Raw genomic sequence first — 24,326 nt, forward strand, 5'->3', positions numbered from 1 at the left:
CATTTATTTGAAATGTATGTGCATATTGTGCTGTTTTTATTCAGTGGTAAATTGCAGAAAAGTGTTTTTATTTATCACCCTTGTCTGGTTTATGATCGCCCAGATTTTGTTTATGTATTTTGCTAATGGGTGATCAGCGCTATTTAAATCAAACTGGAGTGCTGGTTCCTGCAAGTTGGAGCTAAACTCAAGCCCTCCAGGAATGATTTACGGTAGATGGATCAACATACAGTTAAATAAGTGAATTATTATTAAGTGACAACTCCAAGAATGGTAACACTTAAAAAATTGTTGTTTTAACGTTAGTTTACTACATTATTTAACATGAAACAACAATAAACACAACTTTTACAGCATTTATTAATCTTAGCAAATAGGTGCAGTGTGTAAATTTTAGCGGCATCTGGTGGTGAGGTTGCGAATTGCAACCAATGGCTTAGTCCACTGCTCACCCCTCGCTTTTGAAACACATAGAGAAGCTACGGTAGCCGCCACTGGACAAACATGTCATCGTCAAAGACAACTTAGTAAAAAATTGTCCTTTAAGGGCTTCTGTAGAAAAATGGCGACTTCCATGTAAGGGGACCCTCGGTGTATGGAGATAAAAAGGTCTCGTTCTAAGGTAATAAAACATAACGGGTTATTATGTAAGGTCTTTATACACCCCTGATAATATAGTTTTGTATATTATTTTGCATTTCTGTGAAAAGATCCTTCTAAAAATTACACACTGCACCTTTAAAGAAATATTTAAAAGTAAACGCCTTGTCTGCTAACAATAGTTAGTGCACAATAGGCAATGAACAATATGCATTACTAACATTATGTAGTAAAATTACAATGCTCATTGTTAGTTTGTGTTAGCTTATGCATTAATATGTATGATAATAAAAATGATTTTAAGTGTTACCAAAAAATGTAAGGCCATCTTTATGTACACCATTTTTAAAGGGAGTCTGACTAAAGACATGCAGGGAAGACATTAGAAATGGGTTGTTTATAACACATTCATGTTAGAGAAAAACTTAACACCTCTTTATTTATCCATATAGCTTTTGGCTTAAAAGCATCGAGTTGGCACTTTCTCATCCCTTTAAATAATTTGACCTTGAAAAGCTCGCCCCCAGAATTATGGCATATTTGTACTCTATCCGAATCATAACGGGTTATTCATTATGTGCCTCCCCTAGCGGAGACGAGGCGGATTTACAATGTCAAATAAAAAGGCAGGGATGAACGCCATGTCTGCTCCCGCTGTTGAGGACTAGAGAGAGTCAATACAACGGGCGGACTTCGAGGATTCGCGTCTGAGCGCGTAATCTGGCTCAACCTCCGACATGTCGGAGAGCGCGGGGATTCCTCAGGGCTCGCCGGCGGTGGGTGCGGCGGGCTCGGCTCCTGCAGCGCCAGGAGTCGGCGGAACCGAATGTTCAGGCGCCGCCGTCGGTTCTGCACGTATCGCCGTGAAGAAGGCGCAGCTCCGCTCCTCCCCGCGCCCGAAGAAACTGGAAAAACTCGGTGTATATTCTTCGTGCAAGGTATGTTACAGTACATACAGTACATACGGAGGCGATGAAAGCAAATAATAGCTTTTTTTTTAGTTTAGCTTATTACTGAAGCCGAGGGGTGGAAAGGGTTATATACTTTACCCACTCTTGAATCTGCAAGCGCAGCACAAAAGCTTTTACCTCATGCTTCTTTATATTACATTGCAAATGTACGTGAGTTTGTGCAGCTGGGTAAATAAATGCACAAAAAGACAACACAATATTTGGGAGAGCGATCATTTCCGTAGTCTACAGAGATAAAACATCGCTATGTTTGCCCGCTGTGGGCAAGATCATGACGTGAACATCGGACACTCTTGGCGGGTCGTCAGCTTAATTTTAACATAAATATGCACAGTTTTTGGACAACGTATTCTGTCAAGTTAAACCAAAGTGTCACTGTGCTTCGACGTGGAGCGTTTTGCTAAAATAGTAAGCGCGATCTCATGTTGATTACTTGAGAGAAGAGAGCATCGTCTTTGTTTTGACAGGATGACAGCTGCTGAGGGGGGCGTGGTCTGCTACTGGGTGTTTTAGGGGGCGTTGCCTGCTATTTCTCAAAAACACGCTCTTAGACAAGTTATTTACGATTTTGTTTGTTGTTGTTTTTCCCACGTGAACAAATGTGTTAATCTGTAAATATTAAAGTATACTACAGTATTGTCAGTCCACTATAGCTGTATTATAGGCTACAGAATAGTGTAGTAGGCTATACATTAACAAAGTGTACAGTTACTACTATAGCAAATCCTTATTTGTACTGCAGGATTTTATCAAGTGGGGTGTTCAAACACGTATTGATGTTTATTAGTAACATAGTAATTTTAGGCATGTTTTGTTTTGTCTTCCCATAGGCCGAAGGTGCTTGTAAATGTAATGGCTGGAAGAGTCAAAATCCACCACCGACTCCGCCCCCTCCAACCCCACCCAGAGCAGAGCAGCCAATTGCTGTTAATCTAATGGAGCCCTGCAGAAGCTGTAGCCACGCCCTAGGTAATGATTATGTAAAAATAATGTCAAATACATTTTTGACTGAATAATAAGCATGTTATTCAAATGTACATTCTGCTAAATTTTTCCTTACTGGCCAGGTGACCACGTCACACACCTAGAGAGTGTGTCGGAAGAGGAGATGAACAGACTGCTTGGAATTGTACTGGATGTGGAATATTTGTACACGTGTGTCCATAAAGAGGAGGATCCTGACACTAAACAAGTTTACTTCTCACTCTTCAAAGTAAGTGAGGGCATAGGCTTGGCAGATGTGGGCACATGTTGCGGCACGTCGTGCGGTGGTGTTAATGTTGGCAAACCAAGTTTAAATCTTGCTTGCGTGTCATTTCCTGATTCCCTGTCATTTTCTGCCCAAGTAAAGCCTGTTTTGTGACAACTAATCTTTTGTGCGATAACAGCTTGATAATTAAACTAATTGAACTACTCCCTTTTTAACAGTAAGGCCTGATGTTTACTGTGAAAAGTGTTTGCTTCTGTTTGTGCACTTCATCTATTAATATGTGTTTCAATTGTCTTTTAGTTGCTGAGGAAATGCATCCTGCAGATGGGAAGGCCAGTGGTGGAGGCTCTGGAAAGTCCACCTTTCGAAAAACCAAGCATTGAACAGGTAGCCAAGCGTGTCTCAAATGTCAAATATTTAGTCGTAATCATCAATATCAGGTCCGTGAAGCATGTGTGAAGATATAGATAAATCATGCAAATAGTTTTATTTATATATTAAAAGCATATTTTATGGAACCTGTAACATTTTAAAAAGCTTCCTAGCTTTCCACAATTATCTTTTTCATATGTTGTTGTGATGCACTAATAAAAAGCAACTTGTATACATTGTCATACCAAACAACCCTAGACACTCCCTTTCAGCATACCTGACCAGACATTAATAGTACCATGTTTGTCAGCGTATTTAGTGACATAGTTTTATGTTTATAAATGTAAACATAAGCAAACACTTATTTTCTTGTACCTGAATACATCAAGACTATAGCACATTTACACTGTAAATTTACATTTATGCATTTATGCGACTTACAGTGCATTACAAGCTATAGACCATTTCAAAAGATGTAAACAACACTGGTCCTAAAACACTTCCTGTTTCAGTCTGTTTTTTTATTTAACATATATTATTATCTTTAAGATGTTTGTTTAACCTTTTGATTCGGTTCTATATGTTCTGTTGGTTGTATTTTATCCCAACATTTATCTAGTGTTAAAAAACTGATACAGGAAGTGCTTCTGGACCCGTGTTGTTTACATCTTTTGAAATGGTCTGTACATTTTTTAAATCAGTATGTGTGTTCCCTGGGATCAAACCATGACCGCACTGTTAATGCAATGCTCTACCACTGAGCTTTACATGAGGATAGCAAATTCAATTCAATCCTGAAAGCAGTAAATGTAATTTCTCTCTCAAATACATTCCTAAGATTCTTGTTTATTATCATTTATGAGAGCTTTGTTGTATTGTTTGTGTGGCAGGGTGTGAATAACTTTGTGCAGTACAAGTTTAGCCACCTACCATCTAAGGAGAGACAAACCATTGTGGAGCTCGCAAAGATGTTCCTCAACCAGATCAACTACTGGCAACTTGAGACGCCCTCACAAAGGAGGCAAAGGGCACCTGATGATGATGTAGTCGGTTATAAAGTCAATTACACCAGGTGATTTGCTGATAATGAGGATCTAATGGTTTGTCTTTGTTTTATATGTTATGTGTAAACACTTTTATTTTCATGTTTTCTGGGCCATGTGGGCTATGGTTAATGTTAAAGGTGGGGTGCATGATCTCTGAAAGCCAGTGTTGACATTTGAAATCACCTAAACAAACACGCCCCTACCCCAATAGAATCTGGACCTTCTTTTGATAGACCCGCCCACACATACGCAACCCCGGCAACGATGTCGGTTAGTAGACACGCCCCTTACTGGTGATTGGCTACAAGTGTGTTTTGGTACTCAGCCCGAGTACTTTTTCCAAAGCGTTTTTCAAAAATTGTGCCCCCCGCCTTTAACTAATTTAAAAATGAAGAGCTTAGCAAAAGCCGCTAAACGCTACCTAAATCAAAAATGAGATAAAGATTTTGAACAAATGCTCTCGCCACGTATTATACTTTCATCAAACACTGCTTCAAATCTGCTTAAAGGATTAGTCCATTTTCTTAAAAGAAAAATAAAAAAGATAATTTACTCACCACCATGTCATCCAAAATGTTGATGTCTTTCTTTGTTCAGTCGAGAAGAAATTATGTTTTTTGAGAAAAACATTGCAGGATTTTTCTCATTTCAATGGACTTTAATGGAGCCCAACATTTAATGTATAACTCAACACTTAACAGTTTTTTTAAACGGAGTTTCTAAGGACTATAAACAATCCCAAACGAGGCATAAGGGTCTTATCTAGCAAAACGATTGTCATTTTTGACAAGAAAAATAACAAATATACACTTTTAAAGCACAACTTCTCGTCTAGATTCGGTCCAGCGCGACCTAACGTAAATGCGTAGTGACGTAGGGAGGTCATGTGTTACATATATAAAACACACATTTGCGGACCATTGTAAACAATAAACTGACACAAAGACATTAATTAGTATTAGTTGACATACAACAACGTAGGAACGGTCCTCTTTCAAGACACTTGTAAACACGGGGGCGGAGTTTCGCGTTCGTCCTCTGTGACCTCTTGACGTCATGACGTATTGCGTGGGGTCAGCTGGCGCATCACGACCGGATCTACTTGACGAGAAGTTGTGCTTTAAAAGTGTATATTTGTTATTTTTCTTGTCAAAAATGACAATCGTTTTGCTAGATAAGACCCTTATGCCTCGTTTGGGATTGTTTATAGTCCTTTGAAACTCCGTTGAAAAAAACTGTTAAGTGATGAGTTAAGTATTAAATGTTGGGCTCTATTAAAGTCCATTAAAATTAGAAAAATCCTGCAATGTTTTCCTCAAAAAACATCATTTCTGTTCGACTAAACAAAGAAAGACATCAACATTTTGGATGACCTGGTGGTGAGTAAATTATCTGGATTTTTCTTTTAAGAAAATGGACTAATCCTTTAATCCCAGATTTTTCAAAATTGGACGGTGCAAGAGCATTTTCCCCAGTGAAAAGCGGTTTACGAATATATTAGGATATTTACTGAATTTTTCAGACACTTACCTTTATTTAGAAAGGACAGTGAAGAGTGTCTGGAAACTTTTTTAAAGTGGAAATTTTTGCATGTACTTTGATGGTTTTGCAGCAAAAAGCAGCCAGATTTGTTAAATACCAATTAAATAATGCATATAAATTACTGACTAATAACCTTGCCATTAAAGTGAAATTTAACCAAATCTAAATTAAAGTGCCTAATAAAAATGCTCATTTACAAGAAAAGATGCACTTAGAATCACTTGGAGGGTTTTGCATCCAAGCTATCCAGTTATCTCTAATAGCTAACCATCCAGTCATTTGTTGAAGGCATTGGAAAAAACATTGCTGTGACTCAATTTGATAATTTAACACTTAACACTATTGACATTGGTGTGTTGGCAGACTACTGCATTGTTTGGTGTGTGCTTACAGGTGGCTGTGTTATTGTAACGTGCCCCAGTTTTGTGACAGCCTTCCTCGGTACGAGGCCACACAGATTTTCGGACGCACTTTTCTCCGCTCTGTATTCACTGTTATGAGGAAGCAGCTGCTGGAACAAGCCAGGCAGGAGAAAGACAAACTGCCTCCCGAAAAACGCACGCTCATTCTCACACATTTTCCCAAGTAAGCAATTAAAACATGAATACTCCAAACAAATCGGATATTGTATTTATTTGAACGTTTGTGTCATGCGCAGGTTTCTGTCTATGCTGGAGGAGGAGGTATATAGTCACAATTCACCTATCTGGAGTGAAAACTTTATGGTTGGTTTATCAGGAGGACAAATTCCCACAGTGATTAACAGTGTTAGAATTATTATGGCATAAATAAACACTTCTCTCTGGCATGACTATGTAAATATGTTTTTCTCTGATTGGTTCAGTGATTAGTGCTTCGCCTGTGACACGCCCCTTGTGCTATAGCAGCAGTCCTGCATCTGTGGAGCTGGCCGGAGGTGGCAGCATAAGTCCAGCCCGGAAAACAGCTTCCACTCTGGAACCCAATCCAGGTACTAGTCAGCACAGCTAAATGTATACGTTATTATAATTTGCATAATTAAAAACAAGAAAATATGCTATATTCAGTTATTATAAACAACAACACTGCGAGGATAACAAAATGAATATTAATGTTACTTCATTACAATTGACTTTATGCACATTTATGTGTGTGTAAATACAGTAGGTGGAGAAAAACGAAAGCCTTCGGAGCCTTTATCTCATGAGGATAACAAACGACCTCGCGTGGTCGGTGACATTCCAATGGAACTTATTAATGAAGTCATGTCTACAATTACTGATCCTACTGCCATGCTGGGACCTGAGGTAAACAGAGTGTTGGTCTAATACAGTATGCTGAAATATACGTTGTCTGTAAATCTAAGCAGCAATCGCTCTCATTTTTTTTCAGACCAGTCTTCTGTCAGCCCATTCTGCTCGTGATGAAGCTGCTCGATTGGAGGAGAGGCGTGGTGTCATTGAATTTCATGTCATTGGGAACTCCCTCAACCAGAAGCCCAATAAGAAAATCCTCATGTGGCTTGTTGGCCTGCAGAACGTCTTCTCTCACCAGCTTCCCCGCATGCCTAAAGAATACATCACACGCCTCGTCTTTGACCCGTACGTTAGTCACATTACAACCAAATAAAATCCAAAATAATCATCACCTTAATGTTTTCATAAGTCACATGTTTGTATGATGAAGTCTAGGGCTGCATAATATTGAATAAAAATGTGATAACTTGCTAAAAAACAGGGATTAGAGTAGTCCTAGACTAAAATAAATGTAAGAGCTGTCCAAACTGAAAACAACTTGCACTGACAAATCTCAAAATACATCAGTGCCCTTTTTTGTGTAATGTTTTTTGAAGGCATGTTTGTTAAAACTAGTTATTTTTCCTAATTAAACTAAGGCCTAGTCCCGGCTTAAGGAAACCACTCCAATATGTCTGTAAAATCTATTAAAAATATTATGTAATATATTTAAAACTTTAAAAGTCATCTGCACTGACCTAGAACTGTGACTACACTTTAAAAGTATTAAAAATATTCAGTTATTACAACCATTGTGATATACATATAGCATTATGCACATTTGCAATGTATTGGTAGTTTCAATATACTTTGCAGCCCAAAACAAGTCTTCGACAGATGCTAAAAAATATTCTAGCAATCAACCTTTGGCCTGTTTCCTCTTGAATCAGAGATGACATAACATTGTGAATCTACTTCCTCTTTACACAGGAAGCACAAGACTCTCTCTCTCATTAAAGACGGTCGTGTTATTGGAGGAATCTGCTTCCGAATGTTTCCGACTCAAGGCTTCACTGAAATTGTGTTCTGTGCCGTCACCTCCAACGAACAGGTCAAGGTATGTTATCGCATACAGTATGTATTCCTCGATTTCTTCACAATCTATGCCCTTATGCACTTTTTCCATTCATTTGTTTTGTAAGGGTTATGGAACTCACCTCATGAATCATCTGAAGGAGTATCACATCAAACATGAAATACTCAACTTTCTCACCTACGCTGATGAATATGCCATTGGCTACTTCAAGAAACAGGTCAGTGTTCTGGAGTGTAGCCAAAACAGGTGTTTATTTGGCTGAACTGTGCCTTTAAGAGTGTTCCTGTAGCTCAGTTGGTAGAGCATTGCATTACAATGGTATTCTGTCATGATCTACTAGAACCCTAATAAATAAGCATAGTCAACATGTGCCTATAGAGTGAACTTAGCTTATATTGCTTGTTTTATGTCAGGGATTCTCTAAGGATATTAAAGTGCCGAAGGCTAAGTATGTGGGCTACATTAAGGACTATGAGGGCGCAACACTGATGGGCTGTGAACTCAATCCCTGCATCCCTTACACTGAGTTCTCCGTCATTATAAAGAAACAAAAAGAGGTATGTTATAGAGTTTGCATACCGTATAACAATATATGCTTCTTCTGTCATCATCACTTTTTATTTTCTCGTTTATAGATCATCAAGAAGCTTATAGAGCGCAAGCAAGCTCAGATTCGTAAAGTTTACCCGGGTTTGTCCTGTTTTAAGGAAGGAGTTCGGCAGATCCCCATTGAGAGCATTCCAGGAATCTGTACGTCTCTGTTTTAAGTATTTGTTGATATATTATTGAAAAGATCATTAAATGTACTTAACCTAAAACTATATACACACAATTTATTATTATTAGTAGTATTATTTTTTTCCGAAAGTATTATAAATAGAGTTTTGTGGTAGTGTTGTTTTGACATTTGTAGCTTTCAAGGTTGATGTTTTTTCGTAGCTTAATCTGTTTGTTTGTGTTTGTATAGGTGAAACGGGCTGGAAGCCATTGGGAAAAAGGTACATTTGTGTTTCTTCAATGCAAAACATCACAGTTAAACATATGGGTCAATAAGAAAATATGCTCCTAAAAATTTATTTTTAAAACGGGATGTAATCCATATTTATATATATGTGTTTTAAAAAGTTTTTTTACATTTCAGTACATATTTTTTCACAATATTTTTGATAATTTACAAAATGTCAGGTGGTACAACCAATTATTGCCTATTTGCCAGATAAGTTTTAATGCGCTCCCTGTGTCATGCTGATTGTTTGTTTATTTGATAGTAGCATTTAAAATTACAATCCTGAAAATAGTTTGAAAGTTTGAAACTAACATTTAAGGACTATACATTTAAGAACAATATTTTTTTTAGCTTTATTAGCTAATTAAAATTATTTAGCTTGTTTTTTGGGGGGAGGGGGGTTCATAGTACCTTTTCGACATTCTGGTTGTACCAACTGAACTCAAAGCAAAGATTTTACATTCAACTGACGTCTACTTGGATGCTGGTATAAGCTTGTGCTTGTGATATCAAATTCATAAATATATTTTTTAAATACAATTAAAATGTGTTTGATAAGATAGCATTTTTTTAGTTTTACATTGGTTGTACAACCTGACACAGAAAGTTTATCAGCCTACATTAAAGTAGCTATTTTTTTCAGTATTTAAGAGAAATTTAAAACTTTTCATTGAGCTATAAAAACCACCTGGGGTTCACTGGAAGATGTGATATCATGTTTAATGTTTATTCTTGTTAAAGGGGCACTCCACTTTTTTTTAAATATACTAATTACCTCCCCTAGAGTGAAACATTAGATTTTTTTAGCGTTTTGGAATCTATTCAACCGATCTCCGGGTTTGGCGCTACAACTTTTAGCATAGCTTAGCACAATCCATTGAATCTGATTAGACCATTAGCATCGCACTCAAAAATAACCCCAAAAAAAACCTTATTTAAAATTTGGCTCTTCTGTAGTTACTTTGTGTACTTAGACTGACGGAAAATTAAAAGTTGCGATTTTCTATGCTGATATGGCTAGGAACTATATTCTCATTCTGGCTAATAATCAAGAAATTTGCTGCCGTAACATGGCTGCAGCAGGCGCAATTATATTATGCAGTGCCCGAAAATAGTCCCCTTGGTAACTTTCAATAGCATGGGGACAATTTTGGGCACTGCGTAATAGAGCCGGAGATCAGCTGAATGGATTCCAAAACGGTAAAAATCAAATCAAGTTTCCCTTTAAACTACTAATTTGTACGGACAGTTGCACCGCCTGCCATTTTAGATGCCAAGTTTTAGATGCCAAAACTTTTTTTAAATGTATTATTAAAAAAATACTGAAAATGTATTTAAAAATAAAGTAAAGTGACACATCAAGTTATTTTTATAATATATAATGCCCCTTGACACATAAATATGCATGTCATGTCATTGACCAATATGTGTTGTGTAATTTTGTATTTAGTTGTTCCTCTAAACATAAAAGTTAATGGGCCTTTTTCTTCCCAGCAAAGAACTGAAGGATCCAGACCAGTTGTATTGTACCATAAAGAACATTTTACAGCAGGTCAAGGTATATTTGCATTGCTTTATGCGTTTCAAAAAACTTATATAATGTATGTGAAAATAAAATAGGTAAGGGTAACGTGTTTTTATACGTTACAGTCACATCAAAATGCATGGCCCTTCATGGAACCTGTAAAGAAGAATGAGGCCCCTGGTTATTACCAAGTCATCCGCTTTCCTATGGATCTGAAATTATTTGTTTACACACAATACATTTTACACTCAATCTGAACGAATTAGATTATAAATTATAGATTAGAAGATCTATAATACTATTAACTTTCCTACTTATATTAATAAAAAAGTGTTGACATAAAAGTTTCTGGCCAAGCAGGGGTCTAACAAGACCACCACCAAAGGTTGTCCGTACATAAATGTGACTCTGGCTGTAAAATCCAGGCATTTGCAATTAGGTGAAAGTATCTTAATGATTGGATTAGGGGGATCAAAGTTTGATTTCAGTCTTACTCCGTCAATATTAGGATATCGTGGTTATATTTCAACAGAATGTTTATAATATATAGGATGATTTTATGTAAAAGTAAATTAAAAGTAAGAACTTAAGTTGGGTTTTTACAAATATGTTTGTTGTTTGTCCATCCAGATCTGAAGACGATGAGTGAACGCCTAAAGAGTCGTTACTATACGACACGAAAACTGTTCATGGCCGACATGCAGCGGATATTCACTAACTGTCGAGAGTACAACCCTCCCGAAAGCGAGTACTACAAATGTGCCAACCTACTGGAGAAATTCTTTTACACCAAGATCAAAGAGGCGGGCCTCTTGCCATCCCTTTAATCTCTACCTCTTTTTCTCCATCCACATCTTGTGTCTCATTTCTGTTCACTGTTTGTCCTAGACAAAGGCGCTTACATATCTGGTTGATGATGTCATTGATGAGTACGTTGATGACATCATCACATGTGAAAATTCTCTCTTCTGTCTTAAACGTTCATTTGGCCAAACGTTGCGGAACAATTTTGCTCGAGTGTTTGTATGTATGACTGTATGTATGCATTTCATGTGCATGTGTAGCCTACAAGCTAGTGTGTGTGTGTGTGTGTACATAATAGAGATAAACTGTTTATATAGATCAATTTGATGGAAAAACTGTATATTTATATTGTAGGACAGGACGTAGAGATGCTTAAAATTACTCTAATATTGAACAGCACTTATTTTTTAACCTAAAGGAATTGTGGTGAATACTAGCATACATGATGAAATGATTTCTTGCACATGTGCAGTTTGTACCAGAGCGTGTTGGTGATGTGGTTTATTGAGGAGCATTCCCTGTACAAGAAGAAAAAAATAATTCATATGCTTTATCTTTATCAACGCACTTCTATTAAGAAAGGTCACCCTTTGTATGTAAATATTACGTGAAATGGCTTGTAAATTGTCATTTTCTAAAATGTTTGTATTTTTAAATACTTAAAAAGAGCAGGACTTTGTACTACATTGAGGGGAATGGGGGGTAAAGCTATTTTAAGGTCCTTTGATTTTAAAGACAGCATATTTTGTAGAATGACTAAAAATTTTGCGCAACTAATGTGAATAAAATGTCTACTTTTGAGTATTTCTTTAGAGAACAATGTTGCACAAACTGCACAATTTTTTGTCTTGCACTTTTTAGGTATAGATATTCTGTTAAATCAAAGAAAATTTTGTCAAAATTGTCTTTTTGTTTTTTTATCCCTGTTGAATATTTCAGCTACTTAGATGCCAGTTTTGTTGGCAAGTTACCATTTTAAGTATGTTATTAAGCAATGAATACAATTTCTGCATTATGAAAACACGTGTCTGACTATCTTCTTACAGAAAATGAGTCAACAAAGCAGTTCATTTGCTGGTTAAATGTAACATATTACTGTGTAGTGCAATACTTTAAGGAGTTTGAATGACTGGACCTTGACTAAACAACACTGGTGATCAATAAAGCGAATGATCCAGGCAAAACTCAAGTAATAAAATTTTAATGTATTGTTATGTGGACATATCCTTACCTTGCACCTAAAATAATGACGCACAAACAGTTTCAGATTATACATTTCAAGATCAAACCATCTTATTTACAGTACAGAGCAGATGAACTAGTGTATTTCTGGCCAATAAACTGAAAAAAATGAAAAGTAAATTCGTTTTAAATGTTTCACATAAAACGTGCATGGGTAACATTTAACATTAAGGTTGTATTTGTTGCATTAGCTAACATTAAGTAACAATAAAGTTTAAACAATATAGTTTTTCATCATTAATTAATCTTTGTTAATGATAGTTAGTTATTTATGTTAAAATGAACATGAACTAAGATTAATAAATGCTATAGTATTGTTCATTGTTAGTTCATGTTAGCTAATGCATAAACTACACTGTAAAAAGTGAAAGTAACTTTTTGTAGATCCATGTATTAGTAGATCCAACTTTTACTTATTACAGTGTAATGTAAACAAATACATCCTTATTATAAAGTGTTACCCATGCAGGGCTTTGAAGAAAGTACACTAGTGTCTGATTCATTTTGTTATGTCCATTTAAACATAACATAATTCTCTTAGTTGTGATAAAACAAACAGTTATACCACATTTCCTTAGTTTTTCACAACATAAATCATCAAGACTCTTCGATTTCAACCAGAAGCTCAAATAATACATTCTCTGTTTCCTTCAAACTCTGTCTGAAGAGCTGAGCATGTTGCCACGATTCGTTTCCTTCCCCTCCCGTTAGCTCTGCCTCCACCAACAGCTCCGTTCCTCCAGACAGACTTGCAACTGAGTGCATTTCACCATCTATGAAAACAAACTCATTATTACTAATATAATCTATTATGGTACAAACAGGTGAATTAAGTACAGAAATCATTTATGTAACATAAGGTATTAAAAGTATAGATTAAAACCTATATTTACTATCTACTAAGTGTCTACAGACTTGATGGCATTAGCTATATCTAGCAAGGCATAAGGTTGATACCTCCAGGGAACTCTGTGGTGGTCTGTGCAGAACGTAAACTCCAACGCACGTTGCCTGAATGAAAGGTTTGACTGAAGGCTCGGACAGAAGCAGACTTTATCTTCATTCCTACAGAAGTACAGTCAAACTTCCAGCTTATCTTCCCAAAGGCGGATCCCTCTGTCCGTGCCAAATACACCTGCATTGACAGAACTAGGTTAGTAAGTGCATATATATGCATATATAGATTCAACTGCTTCACGTATGTCCGCCATTTTGGAATGGTCCAGTTGCAGACATCACTTACAATTTTTCAGGATACCACAACATTGCGCAGCCTCTAATTCGTAAACCCTGCAGAGATTTATATTCCCGAAAAAACGGGCTAACATTTTACAGGTATTTCTATATATATATATATATATATATATATATTAACTTAATATTACAGGTTTTTAAACTTGAGTCTACAACATTTGATCGATAACTACGGTTGCGGACACACAGTCAGCTTGCTCGAGTGTTCACAAACCGTAATGGCAGGATTGCCAGATTTGTGCAACAAAACCAAATGACAATAGCCCAAAATACAAACACTTTATTTAAAAAAAATTAAAATTGATAGCCAATAAACAAAATCCTTCAACAATGACTTAACCGCCAGAAAAAGCAATCTGCCTCACCAGTTTTAAAGTGATCACCGGAGACTTGGCAACACTGGTTACAGACTGCCTTGGACAGTTCCAATATGGCAGACTTGTGTATAACAGCCCATAGAAACAGCCGCCAATGACGTATCTATGTATATATTAGGGGTGGGCCATAAATCGCCTGCGACTCTCATGCGCATCTCATCAGTCAAGCCGGTTTCGTGATTAGTAGTAAATCGCCATTCCCTGCTTTCAAATGGAGCGGCATTTACTACACAGAGCTGTATTTCACTGAGAAGCTAGGCAAAATTGCGTTCATAATCGTGGACAAATCGCCTCTCCCAGGATGACTGGCTTTACTGATGAGATATGAATGAGAATCGCAGGCGATTTATCACCCACCCCTAGTATATATATTTATAGATTTGCTAATTTCTACCCTTTTTACTCTTACATTGAAATATGTCTAATAATTTGTTGCTGTAGCTTTTTGATTCCTATGTAAACATCTTAAATTCTTCATCATTTTAGACTAATTTTGAACAAAAATACATTTAGTGATTTTCATTCCGAAAAATATGACCACATAAGTTAAAAAAAACAAAAAACAAACCATCTGCCAGTCGTTCTCCTCTTTCCTAAACACATTTTCTTTTCTCCAAGCTCCTCTGTGCCATCCTGGGATAGTCTCTGAGCCTCTAAAGTAACAGTCTTTAGCCACATTGTAACTAATGTGAAATAACTTTTTTTGCCTCTCAGATTCTAATGGTATGAAGACACATCCATCCGCATCCTAAGAGGAAAAATACATAAAGAATAAATGTAAACATATTTGACACTTCTTTGATTTATCTCTTAAAGAAATGGCCAATGACAAAGTATGCAAGTATCGCACTCATTTCACGTATAAAAAGCTTAACCTAACAACGGTGCCGGACTCATTTCCATTGATATAAAAGCTGGTAATGAAACAAGTTAGCATCAGCATCATACCTCTTTAGTGTTGCTTGCACCAGTCTCCCCTCGTGCAGCCCTCCAAGCCAAAGATCCAGAGCTGCGACCGCCCAGGTCTCCAGATTTAGGGGTTTTGGGAGAAATGAACTCTACCAGCTCCACTAGCAGCCTTTCCATAAGCTGTTTCTTCCTTTCTGGTTCTATAGACTGCTGCCTCTGCAGGTAATAACAGTCACATTCAGTTATTTTCTTTCCAGGAGTGATGAAATGAGCTTTACTTTGTGATATTGCATGCATTTGAGAACCATACCGTAGCATTAAGCTCATTCAGAGCATGCAGCAACTTTGTCTCCGAAATCTGTGTGCGCCTGGAAAGCACCTCTGGGTGTTTACATGAGTACCTCCAGGTCACATCCACAATTTGGTCCTTTGAGAACGCCAAAATGTAGGAAAGTTTTTTGCCCCAGCCGACTTCATACAGGAGGGGTTTATCACATGCATTTTCGCAAGGGTCACAGTGTAGCCAGCGGCGCTGCGAGTGGGAATAAACCTCCGTCCAGACGTGATCTAAAGCCCAGATGGCCAAGTTAGAGGCAAAATTAGGCCCAAATGCAGAGGTTGGGTCAAACGATGAATAAACAAAATACTGCATTTGCAATCTTAAGATGTCACAAGTAACATAAAAGAAAGATCTGTACCTGTGCTGTCCCAGATATACCTTGCTTCTAGACCTAAAGCTCGGCAACACAGGGTAAAACAATTTGCCCATTCTCCACAGCGCCCCCTCCTGGTCTCTAAGAGCTTCTCTGGGTTATTGTACCTGTGAAATAGAATGGTTACGGTAATTTCCATTTCACACTGCAAAAAAATTACTTTCTTACTTATTTTTACTGAAAACAAGACAAAAAATACTATCTAAAAATTCTTGAAATAAGATGTATTTCCTTGATACATATTTCCTTTTTTCATAAACGCTTAATTCAAGAAAATTTTTCTTATTCCATTGGCAGATTTGTTTTTGCTTGTTTTAAGTACTAATTTACTTTTTCTAGGTCATTTTGCTCATAAAGAAAATACATCTTAATTTAAGATTTTTTAAAATATTTTTACTGAAAATAAGTAATTTTTTGCAGTGCAAAAAAGACTTTTCTTAGTATTTTTGTCTTGTTTTCTGTTAAAATATCAAAAAATTCCTAAATTAAGATGCTTTTTTTGATGAGCAAAACGACCCAAGAAAATAAGTCTAGTTTTTAGACCAAAAATATCAAATTTAAGTGATTTTTTAAGAAAACAAGCAAAAAATCTGCCAATGGAGTAAGAAAAATTTTCTTGAAATAAATTTACTTTTTTCATAAACGCTTAATTCAAGAAATGTTTCCTTTTTTGCTTGTTTTAAGCAATAATTTACTTTTTCTAGGTCATTTTGCTCATTAAGAAAATACATCTTAATTTAAGATTTTTTTAGATGTTTTACTGAAAATAAGTAATTTTTTGCAGTGCAGATAAAAAAATATTACACTGCAAAAAAATTCTTTTCAAGAAAAACTTTTCTTAGTATTTTTGTCTTGTTTTCTGTTAAAATATCTAAAAATTCCTAAATTAAGATGCTTTTTCTTGATGAGCAAAACGACCCAAGAAAATAAGTCTAGTTTTTAGACCAAAAATATCAAATTTAAGTGATTTTTTTAAGAAAACAAGCAAAAAAATCATCCAATGGAATAAGAAAAATTTTCTTGATTTTTTCTTGAATTCAGTGTTTAAGAAAAATTTAGAAGATTTTTTTGCTTACCCCATTGGGAGATTTTTTTGCTTGTTTTATGCACAAAATCACTTAAATTTAATATCTTTGGTCCAAAAACTAGACCCATCCTCCCGGGTCACCCCGCTCATCAAGAAAAAGCATCTCAATCTAAGAATTTTTTGATATTTTCACTAAAAACAAGACAAAAAAGAGATTTTTTTTCTTGAAAATCACTTTTTGCAGTGTACATGTATTTCCAAAGTCAAAATGGAGCAGGCAAGGATACAGGATATCATAACAGAAATTTCATGCAGAATATTCAACACGTCATTAAACAGTTTTTTCATTAATGTAAAGTGCACCTTGGGAATCTTGTGGAGAGTTGGCAGGTTTGACAGTAGTGGTTCTCTACATGGCCTGCATTCCAGCGCAGATCATCATTTGAAGGGGGTAAGGAGCCAGAAGGATGGGTTTTACCTCCACACCGACTACACGGCAAACTGTCCACCCAGGAAAAGAAGTCTCCTTTAAACCACTGCAACAGGTCTAGAACCAACATGTCCTCTTCTTCTAAACCACAAGCTAGGAGCAGAAACCAACATAAAACTTAAATTTATGTAAGATTATGGGAATTATTACTATTAGGAAGCTATGGTATGTTTTTAGTTATTTTATAAATATGATTTATCATATGTTATCAAAAGGTACAGATGCTCTCTCTCTCTCTCTCTCTCTCTCTCTCTCTCTTTCTCTCATACACACACCTGAATCTGCATCACTGGCTTGCTTCAGACGTTCTTTAGCTTTGGCTCGGAGTAATACATGAGGTATACAACTCAGGGCTTTCTGTTGCAATGCAGGGTTCTCATACACCATCACATGTTGAAAGTTTGACTGCAGAGTCTTCAGAAATGTCACACTGCTCGACTAGCAAAAAATAAATAATAAAACGTTGTAGGATATGCTGGAATGTTCACATGAATTCAGCTTTAGTGCAGTTGTGTCTTTGGTTTGGCTTACACTATTCTTTAAGCATACTTTATTTTCTGTTCTCACTTAAGACCCTATTTTCCTGTATACGTTATAGTCCCTTGGGGGTAAAAATGACCCCAGAGATTAAAAAAGTGATTACAAAAAATATATAAATTTTTAATGATACAAATAATATATCATTTTTTTCATTTTCTTCCCATCTATACATTAATGCTGTGTTTTGTGAGATATGAAGTCCTATTAAACCCATTTACCACTCAATTCCTCAACTACACCATTAGCTTGCCTGAAAAATATCAAATTTATGAAAAATTCACATAAATTATGATCTAAATTTGATTTAAATTGTTTTTAGATATTGATCTAGATGTTATGTGTTGAATTCAGCCATTTGCTGTTTAGAAAAAACAGTTTTATGGTTACAGTTTAGGAAATAAATCACTTCACTGAATGTGGTCAACTGCTCAACATCAATACTTTATTGATATGTTTTGTGAATTTATGTTCATATAAACATTAGAAAGCACATTAAAAATAAATATTATTTCAAATAGTATAATTTTTTGTAGTTTTGATGCATTTTGAAATGTCTGTTTTTACAAAATGCCACAGAAATTTGACTGAATGTAAGTGTGTGTGTGTGTGTCTGTCTCTGTGTGTGTGCGTGTGTGTGTGTGTGTGTGTGTGTGCGTGTGTGTGTCCGACTTTGTCTTTCTGTGTGTGTAAGTTTTACTGTGTCTTTGTTTGTGCGTGTGTTTGTGCGCACATGTGTGTGTGTATGTGTGTGCGCACACCTGTGTGAGTATTTTACATCTTTGTTTTGCATCTGTGGATGGTTTTTTGCCAAATTCTATAAGAAATTCTCTCTGTGGCAGTCATACCTTTGTGTGTTTGTGTGTGTCTGTTTCTGTTTGTGTGTGTATGTGATTGAGCATTTATTTTCTATGTAACATTTGTGTTCTAGTACCAGGCCTACCTTTCTGTGTTGAAATTTTCAGATTTATTCTGGATGCATTTTTATTTTATTTTATTTTTTTTGCATTTCCCCAATCATTTCAATTGGGTTCATTTTTACCCCCAAAGGGACTAATTAAGTGAATTTTTTACGCCTCTTTAGAACGACCGAATCAAGCGCAGTTTTTTTATATGAATCTTGACAGATAATCTGGAAAAGTCACAAAATCTTATTCCACTGAGATAAAGGGAACCATGTTTTTAAACTAAAGAAAAGTGGTTTGGGGTAGAATTGACCCCAAGGGTCTTATTAGGGTTAATATTCAGAGAAACTATAAAGCAGTAAGTTAAAATTTAAAGTAATATGGCAATGGCATCAAGACACTCTTTCTATTACAGTAACCAAACCGCTCATGAGCCCAATTCACCTCCACAGTATTCTTTTTTCCTACTATAGAAGTAAATGGGGCTCACGATTGGTTTTGGTCACAAACATTCTTTAAAATATTTTCCTTTGTGTTCATCAGAAGAACAAAGAAATGTATACTGGTTTGAAACAGCATGAGAGTGAGTAAATGATGTCAGAATTTTTCTTTTTTTGGGTAAATTATTCCTTTAATACTAATGCTACATTAAAATAAATAAATTGAGAAATAATGAATAATCTTACAGTGAATGGTATTGAAGCTGGTGCAGGTGTAGGTGCAGGTGCAGGGGCAGATGCAGGGACAGGAGAGGATGCTGGTGGGGAAACCCTGACACTTTGTGGGTTAGATGTAGCTTTGCTGTCTCCAAGCCTCTGGTCTCTCTCAGCTGCAATGGTCTCTCTCACCTGTCTAAGCTTCTCCACAGATGCTGACTTTGGAAACACCAAGTGGGTTTCAGCCTGATAGGGACATACACATATATTTTAAACTTAAAAATAAAATGGATACAATGAAATAGGTGTCTAATTTAGCATCATCTCGGAATGGGGAAGTGATGTTACCAACCTCCTCAAATCCCATCTCAAAAAGGCATTCAACTGCTCCCTTGACAGGCAGCAGCTTGGCGGAGAATGTTGGGTTTCCTATACGGATTGATCTGTATTTGTCATCACCTGGGTTTCTACAGTAAACACACACACACACATAAATTAAACTCCACGCTGACCCCCAGAAAACACTGTACTGTATGTTTACCATAGCTTGGCAATGTCACCGAACCTTCTTACCTGAGAATATTATCCGCATAGGTAATGAGCAATTTAGACACGTCTAAAAAGACCTCGGTAGGATTTTCGGACAAAGCCGTGATTCCTTCAGACCGAGACATTTTTTGAAAATTTAACTTTTACGTTTACAGTAAACACATCCGTGTTTATAACATGTAGCAGACCGAAAGTTGGAAATCCGTAACTTAGCTGTCCGATATGCGCCTGATATTATTTTTGGCACGGAAGAATATTTCCAACGATCATAATAATATCATTTTAAAAATAAGAAGAAAATCAATAAATGTAACGTTAAACATATACTAAGAACAGGTTTTTGGCGAAAAAAAATTGTCTGCAAAGAATTACCGGCAAAGAGGCAATCGCCGAGTGCTCTACAAAAAGTACATTAGAATAAGCGATGGCATAATAAAAGTCTTTTTAAAAGTCTTCACCATTGAGATGACAAAGTATTACTCCCTTCTGAATTTGATGTGACCACACATAATAATGACAGATATGTGTAAAGCAATTTGTCAAATTTGTACTAGATACAATTAGATATTTGTGGAATAACTAGACGTTGTAATTTATCGTTTTTGGACTTAATATTTTGTTAATCAGTATAATCTTAAATCTAGGAAAAGTTGTTTATTTGTTTTTTATTTTCTATTTTTCCTTTATTAATTCCCATAATTATTATTATGTATCGACACCTAAATCAAACACATTATTCCCCCATATACTCAGATATGCTGAGCAACAAACAAAAAATGGAGCAACATTATTGGTGAAGTCTGCTTCTTTTTCCGGCCAATAAGGCGCGAAGTAATTCATCGCAGGTCAGACAGCGTTGCCATCACTGAGGTGTTTAACGTAAGTAAATATAAAAAAATTCAGGGGCACACTTTAAGATTGTTTATAAAAATGATAAATTGTCACTTGACTGATCTAACACTTAACTTATCTTCGCGATCCAAGTTTTACAAGTTGGTTGAACTTGAGCGTTTGTTCGCAGATCAGCCGCACGTGGACCTGTCCCCTTAAACCTCTGCTGGATCTTTTATATGGTACAAGGCAATGGCAGAAAAACCAATTTGGGAACAAATCGGCGCGGGTTTCGTGCAACATTACTATCAGCAGTTTGATACAGACCGCCTGAAGCTCTCCGACCTCTATGTGAGTTCAACAAGTGTAATAAATACGAATAGTCACAACTTTAAGTAAACCTGTTATGAAAAGGGAACTACTAGTTTTCCTTAACGTGGTTTGGATTTAGTTGTGAAATTCATTTCAGTTATGTTTATAATGATATGCAATTCTCTCTATACCGATGCGTCCTGTTTAACATGGGAAGGGGAGGGATTTCAAGGGAAGACTGCAATAATGAACAAACTAAACGTAAGTTATTTTACCCAGTGCTGCTTCTGTATGTGGGTCCTTCAAATAATAATTATTTTTACTGTTAACTTGAGATGGACGCTAAACTGAATGTGCCTGTTTGTAGAGCCTCCCCTTTCAGACCATTCAACACAGCATCACTGCACAAGATCACCACCCAACTCCAGACAGTTGTGTTATGAGTATGGTCATGGGCCAGCTTAAAGTAAGTTGTGACAATATTGTTGAATGACACCATTAATAAAACCAATACTATAAATAATACCACTTTATACTACTTTATAAAAATGCAGAGCATATAAGAAAGAAACATTGACATTTGCTTGAATTTTTTTTACAGCAGATCAAGATCAAGTTATGGGCTTCCAACAGGTCTTTTTGCTGAAGAATGTAGATAATAAATGGGTCTGTACGAATGACATGTTCAGATTAGCTCTTCATAACTTTGGCGCGTAGTGTATACTCTAGTTTAGATCTTAAACGTTCATGCAGCATTTGTTTCTGTGGTAGTAACACGTTTGACATTCAGAAGTGGATTTCTCCTACATTTCCAACAGTCGTCCACATCCCTGACAATCTCCAGATAGGAACAATACATGTTAGAAACAGCTGATTATAATTGTGATTGTTGTAACATGTACTTTGTTAATGACTCAACAATGATAATAAATTTAATAGTCATTGTCAAAGTATTTATTGCTTTTTAGCCATTGACTAAATATATGTTTGAAGGCTTTACTAAAGAAAACACATTATACGTTTTTGTATATTGACCAAAAGGGTTAAACGTACAAGGTCATTAAGTATACAAACTACTAGATTGCACTTAAAGAGAAATACAATGGGGTTTAGATGTCCTGTTAACAAAAATGTGCTTATACACTCCTTAAAAAAGGTGCTACTGTACATGATGCCATAAATAAAAATTTTTTTACTATATGGTTCCATAAATAAACTGCTATTTGAATAATCTTTCTGCTTCACAAAAGGTTTATTTTAGTTTAATAAAAGGGTTTTTTACTATATAAAGGTATGAAATAATTTTTTATGGTATTGCTGTGAAGAGCTTTCTGTAGAATTTTTTGTTTAAAGAGTGTAGGTATATCCAACATTTGTTTATGAAATGCGAACATGTAATATGCTGTAAATTTGATAAACATTTACTTGTTCAATTAATAATGTTGTATTTAAAAATTATGATTTTTATTTTAAAATCTATTTTAATATGGCATAATGATACTTTGTTATACAATATACCTATGATTTCATCACTCACAAAGACCTATCCCCTATTAGTCAATTACTGTGTCCAGTTAATAATTTTGATGACATCATTAGCATCGAGGTCAACTTTAGCTTTCTTCTTTTCTCTTAACTTAAGATTTCTACCTATTCCTTTGTAAAAGATGTTCTCAGCAGCTTTGTGATTATGTTTTAGGAGGAAACTCCTAGCTAAGAAATTTTACTTCTATTTAGGAGAACTCGTAGTGTTAAGATAAAGGGGCGGTTTCCCAAACATGGCTTATGCTAGTCCCAGACTAAAATGCAAGTTTGAGCTGCTTTAATTTAAATACATCTTGTCCTGACTAATTGTAACATATTGGTTGGTAACATTGTTTTGTATCAAACTGCGAATGCAAAATGCATGTTTTTTGTAAGGTATGTTTGTAAAAGCGTCTTAAATGACCTAATATAAATAAGGCCTAGTCCTGGATTAGTCTAAACGCTGTCCGGGAAACCGCACCAAAATGTTTTGTGAATAAAGACCCAGATGTTACAGATGTCTTCAAGATTCAAAGAACCATTGTTGATTATTGCCTTTTATATTTTAATCATGATTAATATCAATTAATGCAATACTTCAAAAAGTTTTTTGCACAGTTCAGTTTACACATACTGTATAAAACAAGCTGGGAACCATTTATAAGATACTGCTGTTTTTACGCATAAGTAGATAAGACTATTGGTTGCATAAAAACGTTTTTTGAACTGTTATTCAATTTTATTTCTGAAACTTATATTTTAGAAAATTACTGAATGTTTGGTTTTTGCTAAGATTTATGAGTGTTCCCATGAGGCCACAAGAGTTGAGGTGCCGCCAAATTAAAAAAGTGAATAAATAAAAACAAAAACATGAGTCGGGCTGTTTTTTAAATGTTAGTGATTTATGTACCAACAGAGCATTACATGTGGTTAAATTAAACTGGTTTAACAACACCTGTAAATTATTTGTGCATTTTATGTATTTAAATCATAGGTCGATATGAGTCACATGACAATTAAAATGGCGGATGTAATATGTCTAGAATCCATACTGCACTAATATATACCACATATATTGGTTTAACGATTAGTAGATTTATCTAATTCGGTACATATTGTCACAGTCACAGTTCATGGCGGTGTATGGATGCTGCATCACTTTCGCCTTTTAGTTTTAACAACATCATGTTAGTATTATTTACTAACAATTAAAATTAGATTTTTTTAAATCTGTAAAAATAGTTTCAATTTAAATGAATCAAATTTTTCCTTGGGCCATAGAGCCTATTCCATAAGGTCGCTATAGCGAAGCCACTTTGAGAAAAATAACTTTGGCGCTATCACATGCTCCTTGTTGGCTTGACCTAATGATTTATTTTTCGAACTAAGGTTATAATAATTAACGACAAAAACAAATCATGTTTAACTAAATGTTATTTTAAAATTAATATTTGTAAAAATAATAATATTTTATAATATATCATTTAAAAATAATTTGCAACAATAAAACCCTGAAGAGTTCTTACATCAATTGGTCTTTGAAGTAAGTAGGGCGTAGTAAGACTTTTGATTGCGTTTCCGCCTATATTTTGCAGTGGAAAATACATTTGCTTA

General features: G+C 35.6%; 3 protein-coding genes across 3 annotated transcripts; 2 read left to right on the forward strand and 1 right to left on the reverse strand.

Moving 5' to 3' along the window:
* The first annotated feature begins 5 nt into the window (after nt 1-5).
* Nucleotides 6-12,407, forward strand: kat2b (K(lysine) acetyltransferase 2B). The gene is made up of 18 exons (XM_073858412.1): nt 6-1,538; nt 2,402-2,540; nt 2,639-2,784; nt 3,082-3,168; nt 4,044-4,225; nt 6,135-6,326; nt 6,400-6,494; nt 6,583-6,711; nt 6,885-7,027; nt 7,113-7,321; nt 7,946-8,072; nt 8,158-8,268; nt 8,465-8,608; nt 8,687-8,801; nt 9,019-9,049; nt 10,552-10,615; nt 10,708-10,791; nt 11,212-12,407. The coding sequence occupies exons 1-18, from the start codon at nt 1,338-1,340 to the stop codon at nt 11,407-11,409; spliced, it is 2,397 nt and encodes a 798-aa protein (XP_073714513.1). The 5' UTR covers nt 6-1,337; the 3' UTR covers nt 11,410-12,407.
* A 164-nt stretch (nt 12,408-12,571) lies between these two features.
* ngly1 (N-glycanase 1) lies at nt 12,572-20,373 on the reverse strand. Its single transcript, XM_073858413.1, has 11 exons — nt 20,070-20,373; nt 19,849-19,963; nt 19,527-19,742; nt 17,674-17,836; nt 17,272-17,491; nt 15,867-15,988; nt 15,479-15,735; nt 15,208-15,384; nt 14,828-15,007; nt 13,586-13,763; nt 12,572-13,401 (listed from the first exon to the last, which is right to left on the reverse strand). The coding sequence occupies exons 1-11, from the start codon at nt 20,168-20,170 to the stop codon at nt 13,226-13,228; spliced, it is 1,905 nt and encodes a 634-aa protein (XP_073714514.1). The 5' UTR covers nt 20,171-20,373; the 3' UTR covers nt 12,572-13,225.
* Nucleotides 20,374-20,492: 119 nt separating this feature from the next.
* On the forward strand, nt 20,493-22,141 carry nutf2l (nuclear transport factor 2, like). The gene is made up of 6 exons (XM_073858414.1): nt 20,493-20,571; nt 20,799-20,924; nt 21,067-21,221; nt 21,372-21,449; nt 21,556-21,658; nt 21,793-22,141. The coding sequence occupies exons 3-6, from the start codon at nt 21,129-21,131 to the stop codon at nt 21,903-21,905; spliced, it is 387 nt and encodes a 128-aa protein (XP_073714515.1). The 5' UTR covers nt 20,493-20,571; nt 20,799-20,924; nt 21,067-21,128; the 3' UTR covers nt 21,906-22,141.
* The last annotated feature ends 2,185 nt before the right edge of the window (nt 22,142-24,326 follow it).

Source organism: Misgurnus anguillicaudatus, chromosome 20 (assembly GCF_027580225.2).
Source record: "Misgurnus anguillicaudatus chromosome 20, ASM2758022v2, whole genome shotgun sequence".
NCBI lineage: Eukaryota > Metazoa > Chordata > Actinopteri > Cypriniformes > Cobitidae > Misgurnus > Misgurnus anguillicaudatus.